General features: G+C 46.2%; 1 protein-coding gene across 1 annotated transcript in view; it reads right to left on the bottom strand.

The window, feature by feature from the left end:
* Nucleotides 1-26,497, bottom strand: part of Eml6 (EMAP like 6) — a 233,400-nt gene that overhangs the window by 6,686 nt on the left and 200,217 nt on the right. The window contains 9 exon segments of the mRNA XM_055628808.1: nt 245-417; nt 1,585-1,773; nt 2,844-2,958; nt 3,476-3,633; nt 5,040-5,248; nt 9,045-9,218; nt 10,133-10,231; nt 11,620-11,749; nt 14,232-14,310. Coding sequence (XP_055484783.1) covers nt 245-417; nt 1,585-1,773; nt 2,844-2,958; nt 3,476-3,633; nt 5,040-5,248; nt 9,045-9,218; nt 10,133-10,231; nt 11,620-11,749; nt 14,232-14,310 — 1,326 coding nt within the window.

Genomic DNA, 26,497 nt, shown 5'->3' with positions numbered 1-26,497 from the left:
TATGAAATCAAACACGTTTTCTGAATCCAACCCCACAGGGGGGAAGTGGTGGTATGCAGCCTTTTGTAGAATTACAAGTACTTTTGCCATCTTATCCAGAAATGACTTTGTGGGAAGGACCCTTGTGCCTTGTTGCTCTGGAAGCAACCCTTTAGACTCAGCCACATCTTCCTCCCACCAGCACACCCAACAAACCACCGTAAGACTTGCTTAACCCTCTGGCTCGGACCACTCACTCATGTACCTGATATCTTGGATGGCAGATTTCCGGTCTCGTTTTTTCCCCCAAACTTTCAGGCTGTTCACCAGCAAGATGACAAACTCTCCATTCTTCATGCCAATGGCCACCATCTCCCCATCAGGGCTATAGGCCGCACACCTGGCTGCGTGGCCCAGGTTCACTTTGTTCAGCAGTTTCTGCATGGATACAGAGAGGGTCATGTGGGCTCTTGCCACCCGGGCTGATCTCTGGAGAAGTCAGACTGCTTCAGCTGCTTCTGAATGCCTTCAGGGTCATCTCATAGTAACCCTCCCTGGACATTTCAAGCAGAGCCGTTTGGGGGACAGTGTATTTTAGGAGAGGGTTTGGCAAACAGTGCCTGTTAGGTCGCCATCACTTTACACTGAGCACTGCAGGATTTGTGTTCTAATTCCCGAGCTCTGTCGTGCCAGCAGTAGGTAAGGAAAAGGGCAGCAGGCCAGACCCAGGCCTTGGGCTTTGCCAGCCTCTCGCTAAAGGGAACAAGCGTGAACTTCAGCATGCTAGCACAGCTCTTGAAATGGCTTCTCACTTTCTAGTTGGGTATGTTTGTGTACATTGCGGCCATTACCATTGCTGTCAGTCTTGGAAGATTTGTGTAAGCTTTAACAGTAGCATATAGGAAACATCCAGTATCCAGGTTTTCAGGGAGGGGAAGCTGTTTTTAGAAACTTGTAATAGCATAAAAGCTAACACATGCATGAATTTGCATGTCTGTTCTTTGACCCTTACACTAAAAATGTAACCAAAACATTTCCTAGCCATTTTGAAACAGAATTTGATGTTTATTCTTGGCTGGATAAGCCTCAGTAACCTTTTTCTTGATATTTTCATCTTCACATCAGATGAACTTTAAAGTTGCTTTCCCAAACTTCCCAGGATCTGATGGGGACAGTTGACATTGTCAAACATTTCTGCCCCTCTTCCTTGCCTCTGTCCTTTCATATAAAAGACAGTCATTCTCAGTCCGATTATTCCAGAATCATCAACATCTAAGGCTTGGAGGAGTGCTTGCCTAGCGTGCATGAAGCCTTCTGTTTGATGCCAGCACCGCATAACTGTACGTTCCTTACCTTCTCAGTGCCGGGTAAGTAGAGGCAGTAGAATCAGGAGGCCTATTGTCTTTCCTAATTACCTACTGGATTCAGGGCCAGCTGGGGCCATAGGAGACCCCTTCACAATACAAGTCTGTCTAGACCCTGAAAGGGCTGATGGGAGGACTTTTGTTAGGCTTTCTAATCTAACGCTGATTCAACCTACCCCACCCTTGGCTTGCTACACGCCTCTCTTCTACTGCCGTAAGCCAGACAGAGCATGCTCCTTACCTTGTCTGCCAGGTCCCAGATCCTCGCGGTGCCATCATTGCTGGCTGAGATGAACACGTCCTTGGAGGGGTGTGTGGCTAGGCCCCAGATCTCCCCCTCCATATGTCCGTCAATCAAGATGTTTGAAGCAGCATTTTTTTCACCAACTTCAATTATTTCACCATCCTTGGTTCCTACTAAAATTTTTCCCTGTTTATAATAAAATACTATTAGAAAAAGAGCAGTTTGAGGCCGCTCCTCTGAGGTCCACAGAGTGCTCCAGACCACAGGACACAAAGGAGGATGGTAGTTACTAGGGGCAGGAGGGGGAGGGACGGGTAGTGTTCGGTGGTCAAATGTTTTCTTATTGCAGCCTGTGAAGGTGGCTGACGGTGGTGATGGCTGCACGGTGGTTCAGGTGTGTCCAGCGTTAGTGAATTGTATACAAGGTGGTGAAAACGTTGTCTTATGCATTGTGCCACAGCTTACATAACTCAAAAGTGCTGTTTGTGAAACTCTGCCGAGTTGCTATTAACGCAGGAAGAGCCCGGGGGGCCTGTTACAGACTGAATGTCTGTCTATAAGCACTGTCCTCTCCCCTCTCACTTTGCCTTCTCTAGCTGTTACCTAGGGTAGGAGCCTGAGCAAAGTCCTCCCTGTAGAGGAGTTTCACGCCTCTTAGCCATAGCAGGTGACATGTCAGGTGACCTTGGCCAGCAGGTAAGTTGGTCTTAGACATTAATCTTGTGTCTAAGAAATACAACTTTATCGTATCCTGCCACTATATTCTGTTTCTGATAAAGGTATAAAAAGTCTGATTGTTGTCAATAAAATTGCCAGAGCTGTGGACCTTCCAGCCGGCCTGATTTAATTCCTCTCAGTCAGACCTCAGGTAACCTTGGCTGGTAAGTAAGGGTGCTTACAAGTATGGCTCAGCCTACAAGAACAGTGTTTGCAGCGACAGTGGCTACCATTTCCTGGATGACTTCCTGTCAGGCAGACAGAAAGACACCCTCATCTATGAAACAGGAAGCCCTCTCAACTGATCTGGATGCTAGACACAGGTTCAGAGACATACCCAGCCTTCCTGGTGGAGTAGGTTCACCCAGCTCCGACAGACTGTTGGGCTGAATTACAATTTACAGCTTGCGGCTTACGGCTTGAATAAACTCATGCTAGGGAAGTGACTGGAAAAAAGTCAGCCTGCTGGGACCCTCATCTCCTTCCTCGGCTCAGCCCCAAGGAGCACCCCCCCCCCCCCCCGGGTGAGCCGTACTCACTTTGCCTCGGCACACGGAGCGCACACATTCCACCAGCTGCCCTGTCTCCAGCTGGAAGGCCCGACAGCGCTTCATCTCCTGGTCCCACAACTTGACGGCGCCTCCTTCCTTTGTCCTAACAAAGGCATAAAGAGGAGCTCACCCACTGCCTCAAGACATCCCTTCCCAGCCCCGTCTGTGCCAGTCCCTGCTGGCATGGCAACCTAGGCCCAGCAGGGTGCTGCCCCCAACTCCAGCTGTCCCCTTCAAAACCCCCACCCCCATCCTGGGCCCTGCAGATTTCCTAAAGTGCCTTCAAATGTCTGGAGGAAAGCAAGTGTCCTCAAAGCCAGTCATGTTTTCTTTAGCCTGCTAACCGAGTGTGTCATGAATGCTACCTTCCTGCCACGCTTCCCTCCTTTTTTTCCCCCTCCCCCAAGAGCTGCTATGAGTAGCATTTGCAAGAGCTTTTTTCAAAGTAGCTCCTGAGTTTTTAGCCGCCAGTGGCCCTCTGGGGAAGACCCTGGGCTCTCCTGCAGAGATGGCAGACTGAGCTAACATAGAAGAGGTGGGAACATCACGGTCAGCGGACACTTCTGTCGTTTTGCCCCAAGATAGTAGCAAACAAGTCCCCAAGAGGGCCCTTGGCTTACGGCCGTTCCTTTCCGCCAGTCACAATAAGGCCATCCCGGAGGGTGGTGTACATTGTGAAAACAGGACCTGTGTGGGCCTTGGCCACCAGCCGGATGAGGAAGTGCTCCTTCCACACGTAGACATCTCCATTGATGGCACCAGTGAATGTGAGGTGGTTCTGTAAGCAAAGGGACCTTGGGAACCAGGGTTCTTCTCAGCTACCAGCTCCTTATTTTGTTTTAAGGTTAATTTTTAAATTATGCATGTGTTTGTGTGGGGGCCATATAGGGACCCACAGAGGCCAGAGGCACTGGACGCCATGGAGCCAGAGTTAAAGGGCAGGCCTGGGACACCTGAGTGGGGTGCTGGAAATTGAACTGAGGACCTCTGGAAGAACAGTACATGCTCTTAGCCACTGTAGCCAGAATGGCTGCTTTGCCTAAGCCAAACAGATTTGCAGTGAGCCGCAGAACGTGAGACAGTCACCCCGCTTTGCAATTTACCCGCTAATTGGTTTGGGCATTTTTTTTCATCCCACTGTGTGCAGCTGTGCAGATCAGCACGAGACAGGCCACAGTAGGGGAAGGGCCAACCAGAAAGACAACCTGCCCGAGGTTCACCTAGGAAGTGGGCACAGCGTACTTGGAACATCAGGAGCCGCCTTACATGAGCCACGAGTTTGTACTGCCTGGGGTATTCTTGGAGCAGAAGGACCAGGAGGACCAGGAGGAGAAGACCAGTCCCTGAGGGTGGAGACTGTTCCTGGTATTCCCAGAGATTGCCTAGGCAGGGTGTGCCATGGGACTTTCTGCTGTGGTTACTCCCAGTTTGGACCCTCCTGGATGTAGGTGGCCCCGATCCCCTTTTATGGAGTGTCAGACTGCATAAGGAGAAAAGGAGCTGAGCACAAGCAGTCATCCCTCTGCCTCCTGACTGGACACCATGGAGCTAGCTGCTTCCTGCTGCACCATCCTGTCTCTCCTGTCACAGTGAGCTGATCCTAACCCAGGAGCTCCAACAAACCCTTCCTTGTGGAAGCTGCTTTCCTCCACTAGTCTGTTACAGCAATGACTCAACATTTGAGAACAATGTAGTCAAGCAAGGGACTAAGGAGCCAGTAAAGCGCTTGCCTTGAAAGAATGAGTCCTGAGTTCAGTCCCCAAAACCTGCGTTTTGGTCGTGAGCCTAGCCTTTATTGGCCGAGCCATCTCTCCAGCCCCAGAACCTCCATTAAAAAAGACCCTGGTGTGGTGATAGGTGCTCGTATCTCAATGCTAAAAAAACTGGGGGCAAGCAAATCTCGAGGGTCATTGGCCAGCAAACCTAACCTAATTAACAGGCTTCAGGTTGTTAGCCTCTGGTATCCACACACCCACCAGCACACTGACAAACACGCACACAGTGCAGTCGGTTCACTGGCTGATGCTAAGGCTACAGAGCACTGCTCACTAGGACGCCACCTCGCAAAGGACAATGCAGAAGTGGCTTTCTTGTTGGGCTTAGCTTCTTGGCCAACCTCCTCCCACCACCCTATGCCCTGAGGGAGTCAGGACCCTCTCTGAGGGAGCTTCCAGTGGGACTCACAGCACCAAAAGCCACGGACAGCATCGTCTGCATCTTGGCAGCTTCCATGGAGCCGATGACCCCTTTCTTGTACAGCAGAGCGCTTCCCGCCAGGGTCCAGAACTTCATATGTTTGACTCCAACAGATACAAACTGTGTGTCTGAGTCAGGGCGAAATTCCACCACAAATATGCGCTCCAGGTGACCACCACGGCTGGCAACCTTGGTACCTGTGTGGGTGACAGAGTGCCATGAGGCCGGTCCTTCTATGCATGGGCCAGAACAAGGAAGCTGCAGGTGAGGCTGGCTTTGCATGCTCTCTGAATCAGGCAGGTCAGATGTCCTGCATCTTCTCTCTTTCAGACACCCCAAGAAGGGCATACCTGTGTGTCCTGGTAGTTTCCAGAGAAGTGGGTGCTACGAGCAAAACCCCTACCCACAAGCCTATGGCGAGAGTAGGAGACAACTGTAGGCCCCACGGTGGGAGCTTCTAGATAGGTAGAATTGATCATGCTACATCTTCTAGTGCCAAATCAGAACTATTCACCTGCCAGTGTCCTGCTCTTCTCAGTCACTGGGAGCTCTGACGTTTCAGACACCTTTTATTTTCTTACTTCTGTCCAAGATTCCCTGCATTTAGTTTTCTTTAACCTCAACATCGCTCTTCAGATTGTGGGGTTTAGGTTTAAATTTTTTCACTTTTAGTATTTAGTTACTACTTTTTTCTTACTCCGTATTGTAAATGCTGTCTGTGTCTCACTTAGCCTTCATCTTAGAGACCTAAGGCGCTCCCTGGAGAGCGCCTTTCGGCACCACTCTGCTCTGCCCTCAGGTGCCTCACCTGGCATTGCTGTGCAGTGGTTCATACCTGCTAAGCTGCTGTGAGAAGCCAAAGAACGGATGAAGGGGAGTGCTTGGCCATGGTCATCCCACCTTGGTGACCAATTTTACCATTCCTTTGGATCCTTTTAAAACCCCTGGGTTTCTATTCCTTTTGCCTGCATTTTAAGATTCTCTTTTTATTCCTTTAAACCCTTTAAGTTTAAATTTTGTTACTTTTTCTTCAAGGCTCTTTCCACATGTTCTCAATGTTTTGGTTCCAGTTTCATCTTCCCCTTTATCCAGTTCTTTTTCTCCTTGTTGCTATACATCTGCTCATCTGTGCTCCATGATAGCTCTCCAGGAGAGTGGGGGGCCATCTTGGAGGTAGGTTTGGGATGAAGCTGGCCCTGTAGCTCCAGACACTCTGCAGAAGAATCCTTTTCCAGGAAAGGCTGAATCAGGAGAGCGCCTCTCCTCCACACGATGACCAAATCACCGCAGCTGAAACCTATCACAGCAGCAACAGACACTTCACTGTGTGCGGCTTTAGAAGCCCAGGGGCTTCAAAGATGCCGTCAACTATGATTGAAAGCAAACAGCAGGCAAAAAGAAAAGTATTCACATCTCTCATGAAAGTCAGGATTAACCTTTTAATATTTGTAAATGTTATTAACAATCTATGACCAACACGTCATTGTAAGGAGACGCTCTAGTCCCCGGGGAAAACATCGTTCAATGGGGGGGACTACAGATCAGCTGTGAATCACAGATCACATATAGATCATAGTGTAGGTGCCTAATAAGAGACGCAAAGAGGATCCACCACACCAGCCATGGAGGAAGTACAAAGTTAAAATGAGACTCATATTTAAGCCACTGGGTTTCTCCTCTCTTTTAATCTCAGATATTTTTCACTGTGGAGAGACTCAGTTGGCTTCTAGTCTGTTCAGAACAAGCTACATAGGCATATGTAGGACCTGAAACACGTGTTGTATGCCATAAGCTCACTTGAAATTTAATCTTATTATTCAAACACATGCTCGCCAAAATGACCCCCTAACAAGTCAGGAGTGCACAATACCCTCTTTATGGACAACACAACTGTATCTATGTGCTATTTATATGCAGCCAGGACTTGAAGGGGAAAAAATGCAACACGTTAGAGGAGGGAAGAGAAGCCATGTCTAGTTAACTGTGAAGAGGTAGCATTTGGCTAGAAGCCTTCTATATAGACAAACACAAGGAGAAGGCAGAGGGCACACCAAGCTTCTCCCCTTCTGGGACCTAGTGAAAAGGGATGACTTTCTAGTCCTTGCTCCCCCTGAAGGTCAGAGAAGAAGAGTCTAGGGCTAAGATCAGAGTAGACTCTGCTTGGAGGGACAGGCTGGGGAGGCAGGAAGGGAGCACAGGCTTCAAGACAAGGCTGGCTAGGGGCCATGGGCTCTGAAATGGAGAAAAAAGGCATCTCAAATGCAGCTCTGCCCCATAATGAGGGACTTTATGAACAGTACCAACGTAGGTGGGCTTCTCGGGAAGTAGCAGGGGTTGTGTCTTTGGGTCTCTGTGCAGATGGAAGGAAGGCTGCCAGGCAAGGCCTGGAGGTCTGCTGTGGGAGGACCTGGATGGTCAGGCATGGACCTAGCCCTTGCAACTCTGGGATGCTTTGAGGCCCCAGTTCTCAACAGCACTGCCTGGTTGATCTCTGACAGCCTGCTGTCATAAGCAATTGATCAGTATCCCAAAAAGATGGGTTGTAGAGACACTTGGACACAATAAATTGTAAACAAGAAGATGGCAGTGTGGCTTCCTAAAAATACCGTGGGCTGGCTGGCTTCCAATGTAGTATAAGACATGTCCTTAACACTCCTCAGCCACTGGTCTCTCTTAACTTGGGCTCAGGAAAGGTAGCATCTTTTCTCAAAATGTATACCTCTCTTTAAAGCCTCCTTCCACTCCTTCCGTTAAGAAGAGGAGATAATGGGACTGTAGAGTCTTGGATTGGACAAGTGCCGCCTCTCTGTTTGCTGTTCAGTGTGTCCCAGATAGCGGCTGCAGAGAGACCTCATTAATGCCCTTACTAATTGGATCTGTTTTTGCCAAGGCCGACCTGAGGATATCTCAGAAAATTGCATATTTTTAATTGTAAGAGAATTACAAATTTAGTAGCAGCTGGTGTGTGTGTGTGTGTCTCTCTCTCTCTCTCTCTCTTTCTCTGTGTGTGTGTGTCTGCGCGTTGGGCATGGATAAGAAAGAAATTCATTAGCTATACTATAAACCAGTGTTTCTCAACCTTCCTAACGTTTGTAACCCTTTAATACTGTTCCTCATGCTGTGGTGACCCCCCCAACCGTGAAAATATCTTAATTTCTACTTTATAACCATAATTTTGCTCCTGTTATAAATCATAATGTAAATATCTGTGCTTTCTAATGATCTTGGGTAACCTCTGTGAAAGGGTCGTTTGACCCCAAGGGGATTGTGACCCATGGGTAGAGGACTGCTGCTATGCACAATGATTAAGGTTGAGTCCTTTGGGGCTGGAGAGATGCCTCAGAGGTTAAGAGCACTGGCTGCTCTTCCAGAGATCCTGAGTTCAATTCTCAGCAACCACATGGTGGCTCACAACCATCTAGAATGAGATCTGGTGCCCTCTTCTGTCATGCAGGTGTACTTGCAGACAGAACATTGTATAAATAATAAATAAATCTTAAAAACAAAAACAAAACCAAAAAACAGGTTGAGTCCTCATTTCAGAAGCATTAAGCATAAAAAACTTAAACAGCTGAAATCTGCTTTCAGCTTCGATGGTCACTTCAGTTCTAATTGTAAGGCTGCCAAGGTGAAACAATTGGAGCAGAATCCAGAGGCCATCAGAGGACTGAGGAGGAGGGAGTTTGGGTAGGAAGATGTTGATGATAGAGGGGGTGCGGTGCTGCCTCTGTGGACAGGGTTAGCACTTTCCCAATACACCCAGAGGGCTTTCAGTAGCCATCACAGTTTCCCGTGCAGCCCCTAACTGGCCATGGCGCAGGGGGATAGAGTGGGGGCTGAGGGCAGCTTCTCCAGGCCCCCAAAGTCTGACTGCCGCTTTCCTGGAAGCAGAGCCAGGTGGGCTTGGGTAAAGCAGCCTGGGGCTCTGTCCCAGCTCACTCCCTAGGGGAGCCCTGAAGAAGCAGGTGCAGCACGTGCAGCACGGCTTGTTACCTTCTTGCCAGCGCCAGACGGTGATGGTGTGCTCTGGATCCACGCCCACGGACACCAGGAGCTTTCCAGTTGCGCTGAAGTTGATGTAATTCACCCCCTTGGAGTGGAAGCACCGCAGCATGGAAAGGGTGTGTTTGGTCATGGCATCCCAGATATGGATTGAAGGCGTTGTTCCTGAGTGTGAGAGGCATGACAGAGACGGTGTGGCACCTCAGTGTCTGTGCTCCATTCAAGGTCCTTACTTAGACAAATGTTTAGGGGTGTCACAGTTACTGGGCGTAAGAGACATCTAGCTGACCCTGCCAAAGGAACATTGAAAAACTTGCTGCGAAAGGCGGGGCTTATGGACATTTATGTCTGACAGTTGCAGAGGGCTTGGAAAAGGAAACGGGTGAGGATGGATTTGGACCTGCAGCACAGCCAGGCACAGCCAGCAAATGACACAGTGACATGATCTTGCTGGGTGGATTTGAACTGTTCACAGCTGGAACAGCCTTACCTGTGTTTCCCGTGGCGTCACCTGCAATGGCAATGAGGAAGCAGCAGGGGAAACAATAGCAGAGTGAGTCTGTTTCTAATAGTGTAGCACCCCCGCCCCCAGCACAGCAGACTCCAAACCAAGTGTAAAATGGACATGGCTTTGAGGAAAGCAAGCAAGAGACTTGTTTGTAAGAATTTCCCCTGAGACAACAGAGTAAAAACAAACAAGCAGATGACTTTTCACAAATGTGCAGTTTACATCTGTGGCTGGCGGCTTCTCAGAGCACGGAAGGGGCGGGTGTGCATGCTGCGCTACACTCTTGCCAAGTACAATCATCGGGCTCACTCACACCTGGTGGCCCAGTCCACAAGGAAGAGGACCATCTGTTTATTTAACTGCCAGGGCTTGGTCTGATTTTAGGGCCCCTCAGAATCACCGGTCACTACGTAAATTAACTCAAGTTACAAACACGTATTTTAAGACCCTCCCCTCCCCCCAAATTAATGGAGACATCAGCAAGAAAAAGTTTAGGTCACGCCCCTCCTGAAAGTACTGATAGACCTTGTATCTCGGGAAGAGACACTGAGGAGCCAGCAAGGCGCCCTACCTATCTGGCTGGTAGCCACCACATTTCTGTACTTTGGGTGCTGGTTCACTGTGAGGCAGAGGACGTCATCTGTGTGCTCCAGGTAGAAGCTCTGGCTGCCTAGAAGAGAGGGATCATGGGAAGTGAGTAGTGGGATCTGAGGGCTTTCCACAACTGCCACAAAGCTAACTGGGGAATCTGGAAACACCTTATAAGAGATTATGTCTTCAGAAAACCCAGATTGTCATGTCAGAATTGTCCTTGGGAACATGGGGGATCTTTTAAAAGCTTTCACGAGCTCTGCTGTAGGTCTGGAAGGACAAAAGCTGGTGCCTATTCCTGATATAACCACAATCCACCTTAGCTGTCCTCCTGCCTGTGGGAGTCCAGCACACAGACAGAGACTAAACCATGAAGTCCATGTTCTGACTGCCCCTTGGCATAACATCAGTGTTTTCCCAGCATCCACCGCTCATCTGAAAGAGGGGGTAGGGATGCTGAAAATAATGGTGCTGAAGGTCATGCTGCGCTGAGCTGAGTGGCAACATTGGCACAAAGGGGCACTGCCTGCGGGGTCCTTGCTAACAGGAACCTGTCTACCCGGGTACCCGAATGGCACAGATCAAAAGCTTCATCCCAAAGCCAACCTATTTCACAGGAAGGAACAGTAGGAAACTGTTCACCATCTATTGCAGGAAGTGGGTTTCCACACTCCCTAAAGGGCTTTTGAACCTGCTCAAATGCCCAAGTGGTAGCGTCGACAAACAAGGGAATATAGCACAATGCTCTTGAAATCATGGCATGTGCCTAAAAATACTGAGGAGGAAAAATCAAAATAACCCAGTGATTATACTCTTCAAATCCACACATGAATTACATGGATTGCAGCAGAGAGCATGAGCTGTGAAGCTGGTAAGAGGCATGCCTGACATTTCTGATCTGGTGGTGAAGACGGGTGTGGGCCTGCTACAGCCTGTTTAAAATTTTGCTTTTAAAGCTGGTCTTCCAATTTTCCTTTTAAATGTGATTTCCTGACTGAGGGCACCAAGGACTTCTCTATGAATGACACGTTCTCGATGAATATTGCTCCAGATCGAAACAAGCTCTGCCCTGGGGCACACACCTCTAACTCTGGCCCTCGGGAGGCTGAAGTAGGAGGACCACATTTTGAGAGCTGGAAACTGGTTCCCGCTGCTTGGCTCTCAGTTTTGGTTTCTGCCTCATTTCTCTGCCTCCACCCCCCATCTCCTCCCCAGCCTCTCCTCCCTCTCACCACAGAGGATCTACAGAAGCACAGTAGCTTCCCTGCAGTGTCTACACTATGCCCAAGCAGAGGCCAGAGAGGTGGGAGGTCTGGATCCGAGAGCGAGGAGGCACTGTAAGGAAGGACTGAGCGATACCAGCCTGGAGGAAGGTAGAATGGCCCTAAGGGGAAAAGCTTTGGGGCAACGAAAGAGTGGGGAAACACACACACGGGTAGGCACATGGTGGCGTCCCCCAGCAACTACCTGTGGAGAGGTTCTGCACAATGCCCGCAGCCGCAGTGTGGAAAATGATGTCGGCGCCATCGTTAAGGTAATGCAGATTGTTGCGGCAGTCAAATCCTCTGTAGCCAAACACGTGGTCCAGAGCCAGCTCCTGCGCACGCGCACATACACACAGTCATCCTTAGAGGTTAATGTGCATGAGTAGCCACACTTAGCACAGGTGTGGCCAATACCATTGAAGGCACCGGGCCAGCTGAGGATAAAACATGGCCCTTTTCTTAGTCCCCTGAAATGCTAGGTAACAGTGATCTCCTTAAGTAAACCAAAGAGACTTCTGGGTTCTTCGGGTGAGTCACAGTGTACAGGCTGGACGGCCTTCAGTGGTCACCTACAAGTGTCACGTCTCACTGACAGATATTCACCCCTTAGGTCAGTTGACTCGTGTCTCAGAGACTGCCCCGAGAAGGTCCCACAGGAGCTGTGAGTGCTCGAACTGCTGGGTGAGCTGAGCCACGCCCAGCGTGTTGGTTATGACTTGCCCCAGGAAGTTTCTGCGCAGTTGCATTTTCCCCAGCAACTAGACACTACTTTGGATTCCAGTTTTTCACTTGTCTCATCTTCTATGACAAAGAGCAGTGGGTCAGATCAATTCCTGACACCATTCAACACACTTGTTCTGGGCTGCTCCACGCCTGGCCCTGGATTAGCTCAGTGGACAGCAGGTTTAGAGTGTGGGAGTCCTAATTCTCCTGGTTCTCCCATTCTGGCCCTTACTGTCTCTGAGGCTTCCAATTGTAAGCATCAGATTCTCTCTCTTAAATGCCACATCACCTCTTTACTGAAAAGCTTTCATTGTCTTTCTCTGCCTCTAGGATAAGGCCCAAACTCCAACAGGCCTTGCCCACACACCCAGCCATCTTCTGAGCATACTGGGCAAGATAACTACCCTTAGCCCATTTACGCTAGGCTTTGCTAGCATTACAACTTTGTTTTCTAACATCCCCCTCACCTGGAAAGCCCTTCTCCTTTCAACTAAATGAATCTCTTTGCATCCCCAGATTCCCCAAAGTGTTTAACAGGAATGGATGTAGCATGGGACATTGCCCTGAATACAGTGGCCAGTTGACCCAAGTGTGGCCAATTTAAATTCCCGGGGATTTAGAACAGATGTTCTTGGTAGGCTCAGTAATTTAACCACCGGAAGAGCTGTAAACTCAGGTGTGAGGGAGTACTGATAGTTTACAGTGCTTAAGACAGGGGTCTAGCAGGCTGGAGAGATGGCTCAGAGGTTAAGAACACTTGCTGCTCTTGCTAGAAGTCCTGAGTTCAATTCCCAGTGTAACTACATGGTGGCTTACTTAACCCTCTATAGTAAGATCTGGTATGCAGGCAGAATGTTGTATAAATGGCAAATAAATTTTTTTTTCTTTTTTAAAGACAGTAGTTTAGAGAAAAACCACTTCAAGGACCCATGAGCTCCTGCTGGACAGAAGATAATACGACCCAGCTTCTGATGGCCCTTCCACTGCTGGACCCCATCTTTATGAAACTAGGCTGCATTTCCAGACCTGAGCTATCTTCCAAAACAAACGTCTCCAAAAAGTTCCTTTCCAAAAAAGTAAAATTCTGTCAGCAGTGTGGATTTATCATCTCAGCCGAGGCAGACAGAGATAGGAGAAAGGCAGGTGATTGTGTACCAAGGCCTGTGGAACACGGGTGTGGTGGAGCTGGGTAGGAGGGGTCAGGATGAGGGACGTGATAGATGAAGGTCCCACAGACATGATCCATAGAAAGTTCCGGAAGAACTACAGTGTAGGGAAATGAGAGGTCCATTCCAAACTGAGGAATTCGAAGTTCAAGATCGTTGGAGAAGACTAGGTGTGTTTGGGGTTGGAGATTTTAGTTACAAGGGAATTCTAGGTCATGAGCTGGGAAGGTCACTCTGGTTGAGGTTTTTAAACCATGAACATGACTCTCACTGGCAATGTGGGGATCTTTTGGCTATTAAAGCCAGCACAAGGCACAAAAGACTTGAAAATTGAAGGGAGGACTCTGGGGCATAGGTTGTGAAAACAGCAAGCCACTGGAGCTGACCCACTCCAAGCCCGGATCTTCCTCCCTTACTGGCAACCTTGGGAATGAGCCCTTCCCACTCCTTTATCATCCCTATAGAGCCCACATTTGCAAATGAAAGTAACAGTACCCAGCTCCTGTGAGAACTGCAGGAGAAATTTGAGGAAGAAATACAACACCTGCTTTTGGAAAGGGCTTACGTGCTGCCTGCCCATTTCCTTCTTGTCCAGAAAAAGTGTGTAAGGTCCCAGGTGGTAGAGTGTATATGGCAATGGAGCCAGTGTATATAAGGGACACAGTGAATTTTATAGTTAGTGATGATTGGTAAGGCCAGGTGACAAGACTGAGGGAGAAGGAACGTGAACAGTAGATGAAATGTTGGTTCCAGGAATGGAGCAGAGGGCACAGTACCGAACAGAATGGAGATGGGGACACCAGGGAGCCAACAGAACCATTTGGGTCCATTTGATGCTCTCTCTAGGTCGGGTGAATGGAGATGTCACCTGGCAGTGTCAGAGCACCAGTGATCAGGTAAAAGCGTGGTTGCTGAACCTCCTCACCTCAACCAGCTTCTTCTTTTTGGTGATGTTGTTCTTCTGGAGTTTCTCAGGCTGGGGAGCTGCCCGGCTAACAGGTGGTCTGAAACACAAGTTAGAAGAAATGCAGGGTTGAACGAATGGCTGCTTGCCCAGCAGCTGGCTAAAGCCAGAGCCAGGGAGGGTCCTTGCTCTTCTCCCCATTCAGGGCCTTCCACCAGGGACTGTTCCATCCTGCCCTCCTCAACCACCCCATTAGGAACACTAGCTTGAAATATGACCTGTCCCACTGCAGTGGTGGGTCTGGCCTCACAGGGCAGGGCTGGGTTTCTCTATACCATACATCTTTATAGCATCAGTCCCACTTCCCCAATATCCCACAACCTCCTGGGATCCAAGAACCCCTGAAGAGAGGAACTCACTTTAAAACTAAGGACAAGTTCATGTATGAGAAGAAGAGTTCATGCTCTGTTACCTCACTGGCCATTTCTCAAACAGGAATGTGCCAGTGTGACTCAGAATCAGGTGGTCAAAAGCCTGCTGTGTAGCAGGACTCAGAAGCCAAGCTTTGGCATAGGCCCGGAGGCCTTGTGAAAAGTACCAGGCTGGTCTGGCCACAGACACAAGGGTAAAAAGGAAAAAAGGGCTGCCTCCCGCTCTGCTCTGCAATTCAGGGTTATGGTCCGTGCTAAGCTGCTGTCACTACACCAAAGTTTGCTTTTTTTTTTTTTTTGTCTTAGAGATTTTTCTAGGCGGAAACTCTAAAGGACCCCTATACAAGTAGGCCAGTTGTCACTGGGTTCCCTTTAGTCAGACTTCTGCAATCTTTGCAGGGGAGGGGAGAAGGGAGGCCTGCAGCCGCTCTGGCCCCAAGTCCCACACCCCCAGTCAGTGTTCGAGAGAAGACACAAAGACAGAATTACCTTGATCCCCTTGGAAGCAGAAAACAAAGGCAAGTAAGAAATTTAGTACGTGTTACGGCAGCAGCAAACACCACATTAGTGCACAAGCATGACATTCCTGTGTGGCACAAACCATGCTCCCCAGCATGCCAGCCAAGAACTAAAACAGAAACGAAAGGGTGTGCCAGGTCATGCCCCAGGGTCTCCGGGCAAACTGCATGAGTGCCTACCAAGTGGGGAGAGAAAAGGAAGCTTGTCTGTGCTTCCTGTGGGCTCATGCCTTCAGGTCTGGGACTTTGCTTATTTTTGAGTGTGCTCAGGGAGAGGCTCATTGTCAGAAAAATGACATCCTCTTAGGCGTCTTGTGGAGCTAGGCACAATGGATTGCTTTGTTTCCAAATTAATTTTGACTCAATTTAGCCTAATAATTCTCAGGTTTTTCAGTAGGTCCGCTTGCTGGCTGGAATAGCTAATGGATTTTTGTGCAGGGGAAACAAGGTACCTTTATTTTCTTGGAAATTCTGCAATCAAAACATGTTATGTAATCATAAGTGATAATTGGACCAAATGGTATTAAAATGGGGAGAGAGGACATCTCTGCAAATGACAGCCCCAGCTGACATCATTACCATCAGATGGAGTAAAATCCCCAGGGGTGTGCCAGTTCCTTCAACAGACACTTCCTGTGCTTTCATCATCACTTCCCAGGACACCTTCGCTTTCTTCTGTTTTAGTGTTACTCTCAAATAAAATCTGTGGATTTCTTCTTTTACCTAAAAATGTTTAAGTGTAGACAAAAGCAAGCCAGAGGCTGCGATGGGAGCAAGAATGTGCTAGAACCACAGCATGGCTCATAACTACTGATTCGACACAGGGCTCAGTTCCAGGGTACACAGATTGTATAATATACAACATATTATACAGTATAGAGTATGCGTACAAGCGCAAACACTGTGCTTATATATACATGAGATTGTATATATACACAGAAAGGCAATCTGATGCTTTTTGTCATCTTTATTTTCAGTTAAAGAACAAAACCCCTAAAGCCCTAAGCAGTAAAGCAGTCTCAGGGTGTGTCTTTCTTAGTTCACAAGCACGGTCTATGGCTGTGTGTTTCACAAGTGGAGGCAAGGGGAGCAATGGGAGGAAACCTGCACGGGGCAGATTCAGTCGTTTTCAGCACCGACATCGCACGCTTGCTCGTGGATTCTTAGTGACACGGCACTAGGCATTCACTGAACACCGAGCTTTCCCAGCGTGCTGTGGATACTTACTTGACAATTCCCTGCCTCCAAAGGAAAGCAAGTTGAAACATAATACAAGTATTAAAAGCTTCCTTCCAAGCCTCTATAAACAGTGTTCTAAAAATCAGACGTGGGAGTTGCTGGCAAAAACCTAGAGCACAGCTAAACGCCAGCATGTTAGCATTTTTCAGCACATTCTTCCAGATTTAGCTCCTACTGGAGATGCCACTCTGAGAAATTCTGCCAAGGTGGAAATGAACAGAGGACACAAGAACATAAACTTTTTGGTCTAATATACTCTTTATAGTTGGTTGCTTGTTTTGGCTCAGGGAGAAAGAATTAGGAGCAACATGAGTGCTCCTGGAGTTTGGTAAGAGTCCCAACAGATATGATGGTGATGGCCGGGATGTAAGGGTGATGGGGGCAGAAGGAACCAAGACACAAAAGAAACGATGGCCTTGAAATGACTCAAGGTAAAGGAACATCCATCATAGGAAATGATGAGGGAAGGAGCTCAGCAGGAAAGCCAAGTGGGTTAATCCCCAGAGGACAACTGTGCATGACTTGCTGAGTAACACAGCAGCCTTAGTCCTTGGCCCAGGACTAGGGGAGGGAAACAGGCTACTGAAGATCTATCTGACATTGTGGCATAATCTGTGGACAAGGAAGGACAACAGAAAGGTCAGTGCAGTGTCAGTTCTCCTTCCTACTGGCCTGGATGCTGAAGAAAAAGCTTAGATTCACTCAGCGTGTGGAGCGTTATCCTGACATACATTCTTACTTCATGAAGGCCCTAAGGGAGGCATGGCTTAGCAGTCTTTTTTTTTTTTTTTTTTTTTTTTTTTTCCTATTTCCTTGTCCCCTCCAGAAGGTGCTGGGCTGACAGAAGGGGAAGAGGCAGAACACAGAATGCCCTGAGCACCAGAGACCAGAGTCACAGCTGCAGAGAAGCTCGTGCAGCCAGGAAGACACACTGGAAGCGCTGCCTGGAAAGGAAGGCTGAGAGGAGGCTGTGGGCAGGAGGGCTAGCTTCCCTCTGCTGCAGAATACAAGTTTGAAGGTGTTTTTAGTTTTTAGCTGGACAATGTTCGATATTGCAAGTGTTCTTAGAGGAAATGTAAATTGGTTTAGATTTCAAGATGTTGGAGAAAATGCTCAAAATGTTCAAAATGTCTTGGAAAACCCAGCCGCATTCATCACTTGGGTCTGAAGTCCATTTTGTAACTGATTCCCCACAAAATTACTTCATGGATAGGATTCTGGGATTCAGTAAAACCCAGACACAAGGTAGTATTTATAAATATGTAGAAAAGGAGTCACATTTCAGAGAGAAGACATAGAGGGAGGAGACAGAGGGAAGAAGGAAAAGTGAGAGAGAGAGAGAAAAAGAGAGAGAGAGAATATGAAATATCTCTACCATAGTCCCAGTGTTTAGAGAAAATCTTCAAAACTCTAGGAGCTATATGGTATTAAAACATTCTGTTAGGTCTGTTTCTATGTCTTCCAGAATCATCTAGAGCAGTGATTCTCAACCTTGCTAATGCTGTGACCCTTTAATACAGTTCCTCAGATAGTGGTGTTCCCAACCACAAAATTATTTTTGTCACTACTTTATAACTAATTTTGCTACTGTTATGAATTATAATGTAAATACCCAAATATGCAAGATAACTGATATGTGACCCCTGTGAAAGGGGGGTTCAACACCCAGGTTGAGAACTGCCGATATAGATGGCTGATCAGTGCTGAAATGGACTGAAGGGCAGAGTCAGGGGAAGAGCCACGGGGGTCCTGAAAAAGCCTGCCATCTTTGAAAACGTGCCTGAAGCCTCGGACAGCACGCCTGCCTATTCCACAGAGTGTTACGGATTCAAATGAATGGCGGAAGGCCAAAGGAACATCACAGTGACAACTCTGCAGAATGGGGCAGATTATTGAAGAGGCCTCTGTACTAACGCAGCGGATGAAGACAGGCCCTACCCGGAGCAGTGGAGAAGGAAAGGGGAATCGTGGGGCTGCACTGAACTCTGTAGCTTACTGGCTCTCTAGGAGGAAGTAGAAGATAGAACCCCAGCAGGATTCTGAGCAGAAGTCAGCCTCTAGGGATGACGGCACCACCAGTGGGAAGGTTAAGAGGGGAAGTCTTGACTGCAGAATTGGCATGTCAGCTCTGAACAACTGTAAGAAGCCTACACCAACTCCAATTTTACCTGAGCAATGGGCGAGCTATAACCCTGGGAATCCCAGGATGAGAGGATGAAGCCTGCAAGATTCATCAGGGAGAAGGTAGAGAGTAGAGGCAAGGGAGCCAAAAATGAGTGAGGACAAACAGCAAATGAGAGAACAAGAAAATGAAGAGTTCTTTTTTTCCAGAGCTGAGGACGAAACCCAGGGCCTTGTGCTTGCTATGCAAGCACTCTAGCACTGAGCTAAATCCCCAACCCTGAAAAGTTGTTTAAAAGAAAGCTGTTACAGTGACAACTTGCATTGCGGGTGCTCTGAATTAGGATGTGCTAGAACTGGAAACACACAGCAAGACTTCAAGACCTAGGAAAACAGGGGTTTCCTTTTTCTGCCTGAGACAGTATCCTACTGGATAGCCAAGGCTAGTGTTGAATAATGATAAATCCCGTCTCTGTATTCTAATGCTGTATTATAGGTATACATTACCAATCTCAGTTGTAAAATAATTTGTAAAAAATGTAAACTAACTCAGTGACACTGATTATAGTTTATAGCTTTTTTTTTTTTTTTTTTTTTGTCTTTTCAGGACAGGGTTTCTCTGTGTAGCCTTAGCTGTCCTGGACTCCCTTTTGTAGCCAGGCTGGCCTTGAATTCACAGCAATCTGCTTGCCTCTGCCTCCCAAATGATTAAAGGCATGTGCCACCATGCCCTGCTATGTTTTCATATGTGGTTTAAACAAAATATATTAAAAAAATCTCACCACCTCAGAACCTTTTCAGCATGGTTTCTAGAGCAATCATACCTATGAAAATAATCGTATGCGGATCATATATTTCTGTTATCCATGGCTACTCTACACAAACAGGCCCTTTTTCAAGTATAACAAAGATAGCCTTGGAGGACTGGGGGCCTGGAAAGGATGGTCTCATGTTAGAACAGCCAGTGGATGGTAGATAAGACAGAACAGAGGATAAAAGAAGGACCGTGTGAAACCTCGATGAAAAGGGAAAGGGGTAGGGCAGGAAGACAGAGCTATTCCTGCCTGCTTTTCCCAGAAGGGAGTTAGATGTGGGTGGGGAAGAGCAGAACGTGTTTTTTGGCTGAAAATGTGACTCCAGCTTCGAGGAAGTGGTGCAGGACACAAAGGCAGAAGAAAGGAGGAGGGACATGGACAGACAGGAATCTCCAGTTGAAGGTCCAGTCTGAACAGGGAGAGGGACTCACTTCCTTTGAGAAGAGGAGAAAGGAGGTGAGTGGTCTAGGAAGGGAAGGCATGACAGAAGAGAAAAAGAGGACAGCCAAGACAGAGCTGTACCCACGGCTTCTGCTTTGTCAGTGACAGCAGAGAAAAGGCATCTGCCAAGAATGCCACAGGGCAACAGGCTGGCTGGAGCCGGAGAGCAGAGTCCACCCGTGAGAAGAATGGAAACAGCAGTGTAGAAAGCCCGGGTGCAGCTGGCAATGTGGCATTCTGCCCGTGGCAGCTGCCTTGACAGGAGATTTTGGAGCCAGGAAAGAGGAGAGGTAGGATGTAAAAAAATATTTGGGGATGGCATCTAGAGAAGTAGATGAAGCTGCAAAAAGGGAGAGTTCTGGGTGTCACTGTCACCACGGCATGGCAGCAGCACAGGTAGCTGGGTGACCATCAGGCAAACTCCTCAGACACAGGGGGAGGAGTAGGGAGGCAGGCTGCGGGGGAAGAGTGGGTATGTGTGGAAGGTTAGGGTACTGCACAAACATCAGAGTTAGGGTAGGACAGAGCAGATCTGTGTGCCTTAAACTCACTCACAGGAGCACCCTGCTGTCCATACTGCATGCATTAATGCCAGCTCCTCCTCAGTCACCACACAGCAGGAGGGAGACTAACTCTCCCTACTGTCACCAGACCCTTCAGATGGAGTCTCACATATTCAGAGACCACGGAAGACTCACATGCAATTCTGTCACAGCTTTTGAAAGCTGCTCCCCTGTGACAGAGAATTCTTACCTCGTTCTAATGCTTTTATTTTCCAGTCTCTGAGAGTAATAAGTTTCTTTCAACTAACTACACAGGAGGGCTTCCTGGGTACACTAATTGTTAAAACCACACAGGAGCACTTTACCTCTAGCTTTTTACGTCTTATCGCTCTGGAAAATCCTGACTGTTCTGTAATGAATGGCAGTTTTAATTTTATAAATTATCAGTTATGTATAAAAGTTACACTTTGATTCAAACTAACATAAAAAGCAAGAGATTTGCAGAAAAAAATTATGAAAACAGCATTAAATTCATATAAAAGTCAATTTTCCTTTTTTTTTTTTTTTTTTTTTGGTGATCATCCACCTAAACATAGGACTTAGAAATGATTAATTCTAGCATTTCAGGATTTAATAGATATTTTAATTTCAGTTCATTCCATCCACCTTTATAAAACAAACAAACAAACAAACAAACAAACCAAAACCAACACAAAAAAACACTAGGGTTTGGTGGCTTGTGCCTCTAATCCCAGCACTGGGGAGGCAGAGGCAAGCTGATCTTCGTGAGTTCGAGGCTAGCCTTGTCTACAAAGTGAGTCCAGGACAGCCAAGGCTACCCAGAGAAACCCTGTCTCGAAAAACCAACCAACCAACCAAAACCCAAGAATCTGGCTACATCCTACTTGCTCAGAGTACTTAGGAGAACAGGTTTTTCACAGACTCTATGGTAGAGGGAGGAAGGAGAGCTGAGGCCAGACGGAAATTCTTTGGGGACAGCGCCTGCTTACACAAGTCACTCTCCTGCCGGGAGGGCTGAGGTAGCTTTTATGCAAAACATAAGCAAGCACAGGACTCCACACGGAGCAAGCTCCTGAGTACTCCCTCCTCTGGCGGGAGTGCTGGACCCTCCCTCCTGCTGGAGTATGGCCAGATCTCAAACCCCCTGCTTATTAGGCTAAGCCTCTAGTGAGGCTTGAGCAGCGTGCAGGGTGGCCTATTCTGCACCACTTGCTTAGAAAGACTGTTAGTTCTTTGCAACAATACAAGCTTACAGAGCAGCTATTGAGGAAGCAGGACAAAGGGCCTCTTGTGAGGCCCACGGAGCCAATGAGGCTGTTCACTCACAGTCGACATGATCACGGAGGAGAGCCTTGTCCGCTTCATCCCTCCTCTGGCAGGCTTGAAAATCCCACACAGCTACTGATTAAAAGCAACACATTTTTTTTTTTTTTTGAAATTGGGGGCAGGTTCTCCCAGGAGATATCCTTCTCCAAACATAGCATAAAAGGTTAACAGAAAAAAAAAAAAAAAAAACACAACCCTGAGATTGCCTATATATGGTGATTTGCTTTAACGCAAGGAAATGTGTCTAACTTTCCTGTATTTTTAACACTGCCAGGCATGAAAATGGTCTAGCATGTTCTTTGTTCATCACAAATTGGCTGATAGGGTTTGTGTGTAAAGTAGATTGATGGTTATGGCAACACATGTATATTTATTTTCAGTTCCTTTTGCCTTTTGTGACACAGAAACAAACAAGCATTTCAAATTCTAATATGCAGATAAAGAAATCATTTAGGGGTGGGAGAGATGGCTCAGAGGTTAAGAGCACCAGCTGCTCTTCCAGAGGTTCTGAGTTCAATTCTCAGCAACCACACAGTAGCTCACAACCATCTATAGTGAGCTCTGGTGCCCCCTTCTGGTATGCAGGCGTACATGCAGTCATAACACTGTATACATAATAAATAAATAAGTAAATAAATCTTAAAAAAAAAAAAAAAGAAAACCTTTAATGGAGCTCTCCCTACCGCCAGCTCACCCTCAGACTCTACATGAGTCACCTATCTCCCACCGACAAGACGGGTCACAGGCGCTAATAAAATGAAAGTAGGAGCAGTCACTGACAAAAGAGCAGACCTGCAGAGCTCTGGAGGACAGATTTATTCACTTACTCATTCAAGAAGCATTTGCTTACTACCTACTATGTGCATGGCACTGTACAAGCTACTGCTATGTGCAAGGTACTTACTGTGCCAGCCACCTACTAGGTGCAAGGTACAGTGCCAGCCACCTACACGGTAGTACTGTGATCACTAACCTTCAGGAAGCCAAGAATCCCACAGAAAAGGTCGACCTCTGAAAAAATCAGACTAGCCTTATAACTTATATTTTTGAATTCTCTCAGTATTCTTTCAGAGCACAGCAGAATGTAATAGCCCCTCCTGACCCTAGCCATCTGCATGGATGGAGATAAGGAGAAGACCTCAAGACCTCCATCAGGTTGCAGAAGGAAATAGCAGCAGATCCAGATGGTCCTAATTCCCCTCCCAAATAGCCCCTGAACTTTTGACTAAAGGCACGTAGCCCTGTTTCTCAGAGAGACCACAGGATGAGCAAATTGTTTTTCCCACCTTTAACAATGACCTAGTCTGACCACAAAATGTACTAATCCTTTTCCCACCTTTAACAATAGCTGAATCTGCAGATATCAGAAAAGAACAGATATACCCCAGATGTCTAGCTGACTGGACCTGATGCCCACAATAGACCCTGTATCCGCTCCCATGATGCCAGACCTGTAACCCCCTCGTCTACCCCTTTAAAAACCAGAGGCTACTGAGAGTCAGCGCTGACTCCAGCCTGAATGTAGAGTTAGCCCCAGCATGCTGGCGTAAATAAAAACCCCTTGCTAATTGCATCGATTGTGGCCTCCTTCGCAGCAAGCCTCTTTAGTAGTTAGGCTCCCTGCTGGGCCTAACAGCATGGTGCATTGGCCGGGAATAGAGGTGCTGAGGGGAACTCTGGACATTGGCTATGGGAGGAACTAGCTCGAGCTTCTAGTAGGTACCATGGCCGTTGTCTGTCCCTGTCTCTTGTCTGTTACGTATTTGTTCTGCTATTGTTTGTCATTTGCCTGTTACAAGTTTGTTTTAAAATTCTGGTTTAAGTGGACTCTGACAGTGGCAGTGTCAGATTTCTGTTTCCTGTGCCTGATTTTGAATTTGGTTTGCTTGCGAGCATTTGTCGCGGGGTTGGATGCCCCCAGGGAGGTTCAAGTCCTCTCAATCTGGCCGGGACAGTCTGGAGGATACTTTGACTACCCCAGGAGGGAGATGGAGGGACTCAGCTCCTCCAACAATTTGTCCAGGACAGTCTAGAGGACTGTCCTAGGAGGAGGAAGAGATGGAGAGATTCCGCTCCTCCAATTTGTACGCCTTGGACCTGGCCTAAGCTGACCAAGGCGACCTTTGGTCTCGAGATCACGCACTAGACAACCTGTGTTCTGGTTTTCTTATTCTTATCGTTTTGTTTCATTGTTTTTTTGTTTTTTTGTTTTTTTTAATTGTTAGACTTGGACTGACGCAATTTTTTGGACATGGGACAGTTTAAATTAACATCTCTGAATTTGGCCATGAACCATTGGAGTGAAATTAAAACTAGGGCTCACAATTTATCTGCTGTAATCAAGAAAAAAGAAAAAGACAGCGCTGCCAGGGAGGGGAATGGCGCAGGGAGAACGAGGCAGGAATGCGGCCTGAGACCTGCCTCAGGAGGGAGCCAGCGGCAGGAGCTCACACCCTGCCCCTCCCTCCTCTCCTTCAGCAGCGAGTGGCAGCTAACCATCCACCAGCGCGTGCCCCTCCTTCCACAGGCTTCAGTCAATGGCAGCTCGCAAACCACGTGGTACAGCACGGGGATGGACTGTGATGTTTAAAATTACAGCTAAACCCAGTAAAAAGAAGTTTTATCCGTCTGTTTAAATATATGGCCACTATATGATTATTTTCAACTGATCCTAAATGGTTAATATGATCAGAAGTAATTGGGTATGTTTAGAGGTTAAATTCAAACTCTTGTTTAACACATGCAAATGTGCCTATATGTTTATAAGGTCTATAGACGCATATGTTTAAAAAGCAACAATGCAGATTGCCACATGCTATGGCTCAGGGAAAGAACGAAGATTGTAGGACCTTAGTCAAAATGATTTTGTTTCCTTTTAGGCTAAGAAGGTGAGTCTTATCTTAAACTAATATTGGTTTTAAAGATTAAATTGTTGCAGTGATAAATTTTGAGTTTAAAAATCTAGTTCTGACTCTTAAAATTATGGTTGTGCTTTACAAATTCACTCCTAAAGAGGGTACTTTGTTTTGATATTGCAAAAACAGGTTTTAAAAAAAATGTGTAAATGTTTAAGATAATAAAACATTTAGAGGTTTTTTTTTTTTTTTTTTTTTAAGCAATAACCCTTGGGCAGTCTAACAAAGAACTCGGGACAGTTTCCCAACACTTTGGGGAATTAAAAATTCTTTTGTTTGATATTTATTTATTAATTTATTGGCCAAATGAAACCAAGCCATGCTGTTTGAGCAAATTAAAAAAAAACAAAAAAGAACCAAAAAAGAAACTGCAATGAATCATATTAAGATAATAATGGTTTAATATGTTCTAGATGTCTTAAAAAAAAAAAAAACACAAGGAGGATTTTGATGGGAGTTTTTCTGTTGTCTGAAAAGCAAGAGAGAGAGAGCAAGAGATATTAAAGAAAAAAAAAAGATGGTCTAAAGCAAGAATGTCTGACTAAGCCAGAAGAATAAAGCTAGGAACCTGAAGGTACTTAGGATGTTATAAAAGGTCCATGTATGTATGTAAAGCCAGAGAGCATATGAATGGTATTTGTTTTGATTCTTTATACCTGCAAATATGATTAAAAGAACTATAAAATATGCTGTACTTCATTTAAAGGGCTGGTGATTCTTCATTGCAAAATGTTTTCATATGCTCTTTAAAAAATTCTGGCTGATAGGTTGTGTGGACAGAATAATTCGTACAGTTTAAATTGTTCTGTACTGTTCTGTTATGCAGTTGGTTCTAAAACTTATCTGGTCACAGTGTTAGAACTTAGCAGCTAGGGAGCAGACAATTAGATCCACTGTTAGCTCATTGATCAGTTCATTAGCTAGTTAAAACTACTAGGTGCTAGATCTCTTATAAAAAGAAAAAACAGGTTTTCTTTGCTCACAGGATTCATGGTAGTTGCCTATATCTTATAATAAAAACCTAAATAAAAAGATATAAAGTTTATATAGGGTCTAAAGATATAAGAGTTTAGGTTTTAAAAAAATCTAGAGAGTATTGTTTGGTCTGGGAAAATGTTTTAGGATTGATAAATGTAAAAAAGATTAGAGAGTCGAAATAGATGTTTTAAAAATATAAATATAAATTATAAAAATATAAAAATTTAAGGCATATTAAAATGAGAGACATTTTAGATTTCTCCCCTCCTTGATACTGTTGTGCTTATGTTGTTATAAGATTTCAGAAGCTCAGAATTTTGATGTTGATCAATAGAGTTCTGATAAGTTAATAAAATACTGACTGCTTATTATTCAGTCACAAGCTTGAGATTTTAATTTCCTTTGGTTGTCTTCTGAAGAAAAATTTAAAGGTGCTTCTCATCATGCTAAAAACATCTGTTTAATGTGTATATCTGACCCAAAAGCCATAGCTGTTACTATAGTATTCTTAATATCTGCCATTTCTGAGGTAGACTTTGACACAGGAATATCTTAAACCTATTCCTTCTAGTTGCTTTGTTAAAAAAGGTCCAAGCACCCAAGGTTTAGCACTAAAGCCATTAATGTATTTCTGCCTAACTTTCCAGTATGACATAAAAATGGAGGCTAAAAATAGATGCTGAGTGCATAGAAAATGGCTGAGTTCCTTTAATGACTGATTATGAACCACAGGGCCCACAGTTAAAATGTTAAAGTCTTAGACCATTGACACACTTAAGTTGTTTATAGAGGTTACAAAACAAACAGCTGAGAAGAACTGATGCTCATTCTTTTGGATATAGTTATACCTGTTACTCACAAAATGTTGTTATATTAAATTTGCTGTTATGTCACTTTTCTAAGTTTTTTAAATATATATATTTCCTTTTGTGTACTAAAAATTCTTATGAGTTTCAGAAAGTCAAGGAATCATGAGACC

The sequence above is a fragment of the Psammomys obesus genome, unplaced genomic scaffold (assembly GCF_907164565.1).
Source record: "Psammomys obesus unplaced genomic scaffold, mPsaObe1.curated_primary_1811, whole genome shotgun sequence".
NCBI lineage: Eukaryota > Metazoa > Chordata > Mammalia > Rodentia > Muridae > Psammomys > Psammomys obesus.
Note: the sequence above shows the minus strand (reverse complement) of the source record. Positions and strands in the feature narration are given on the sequence as shown.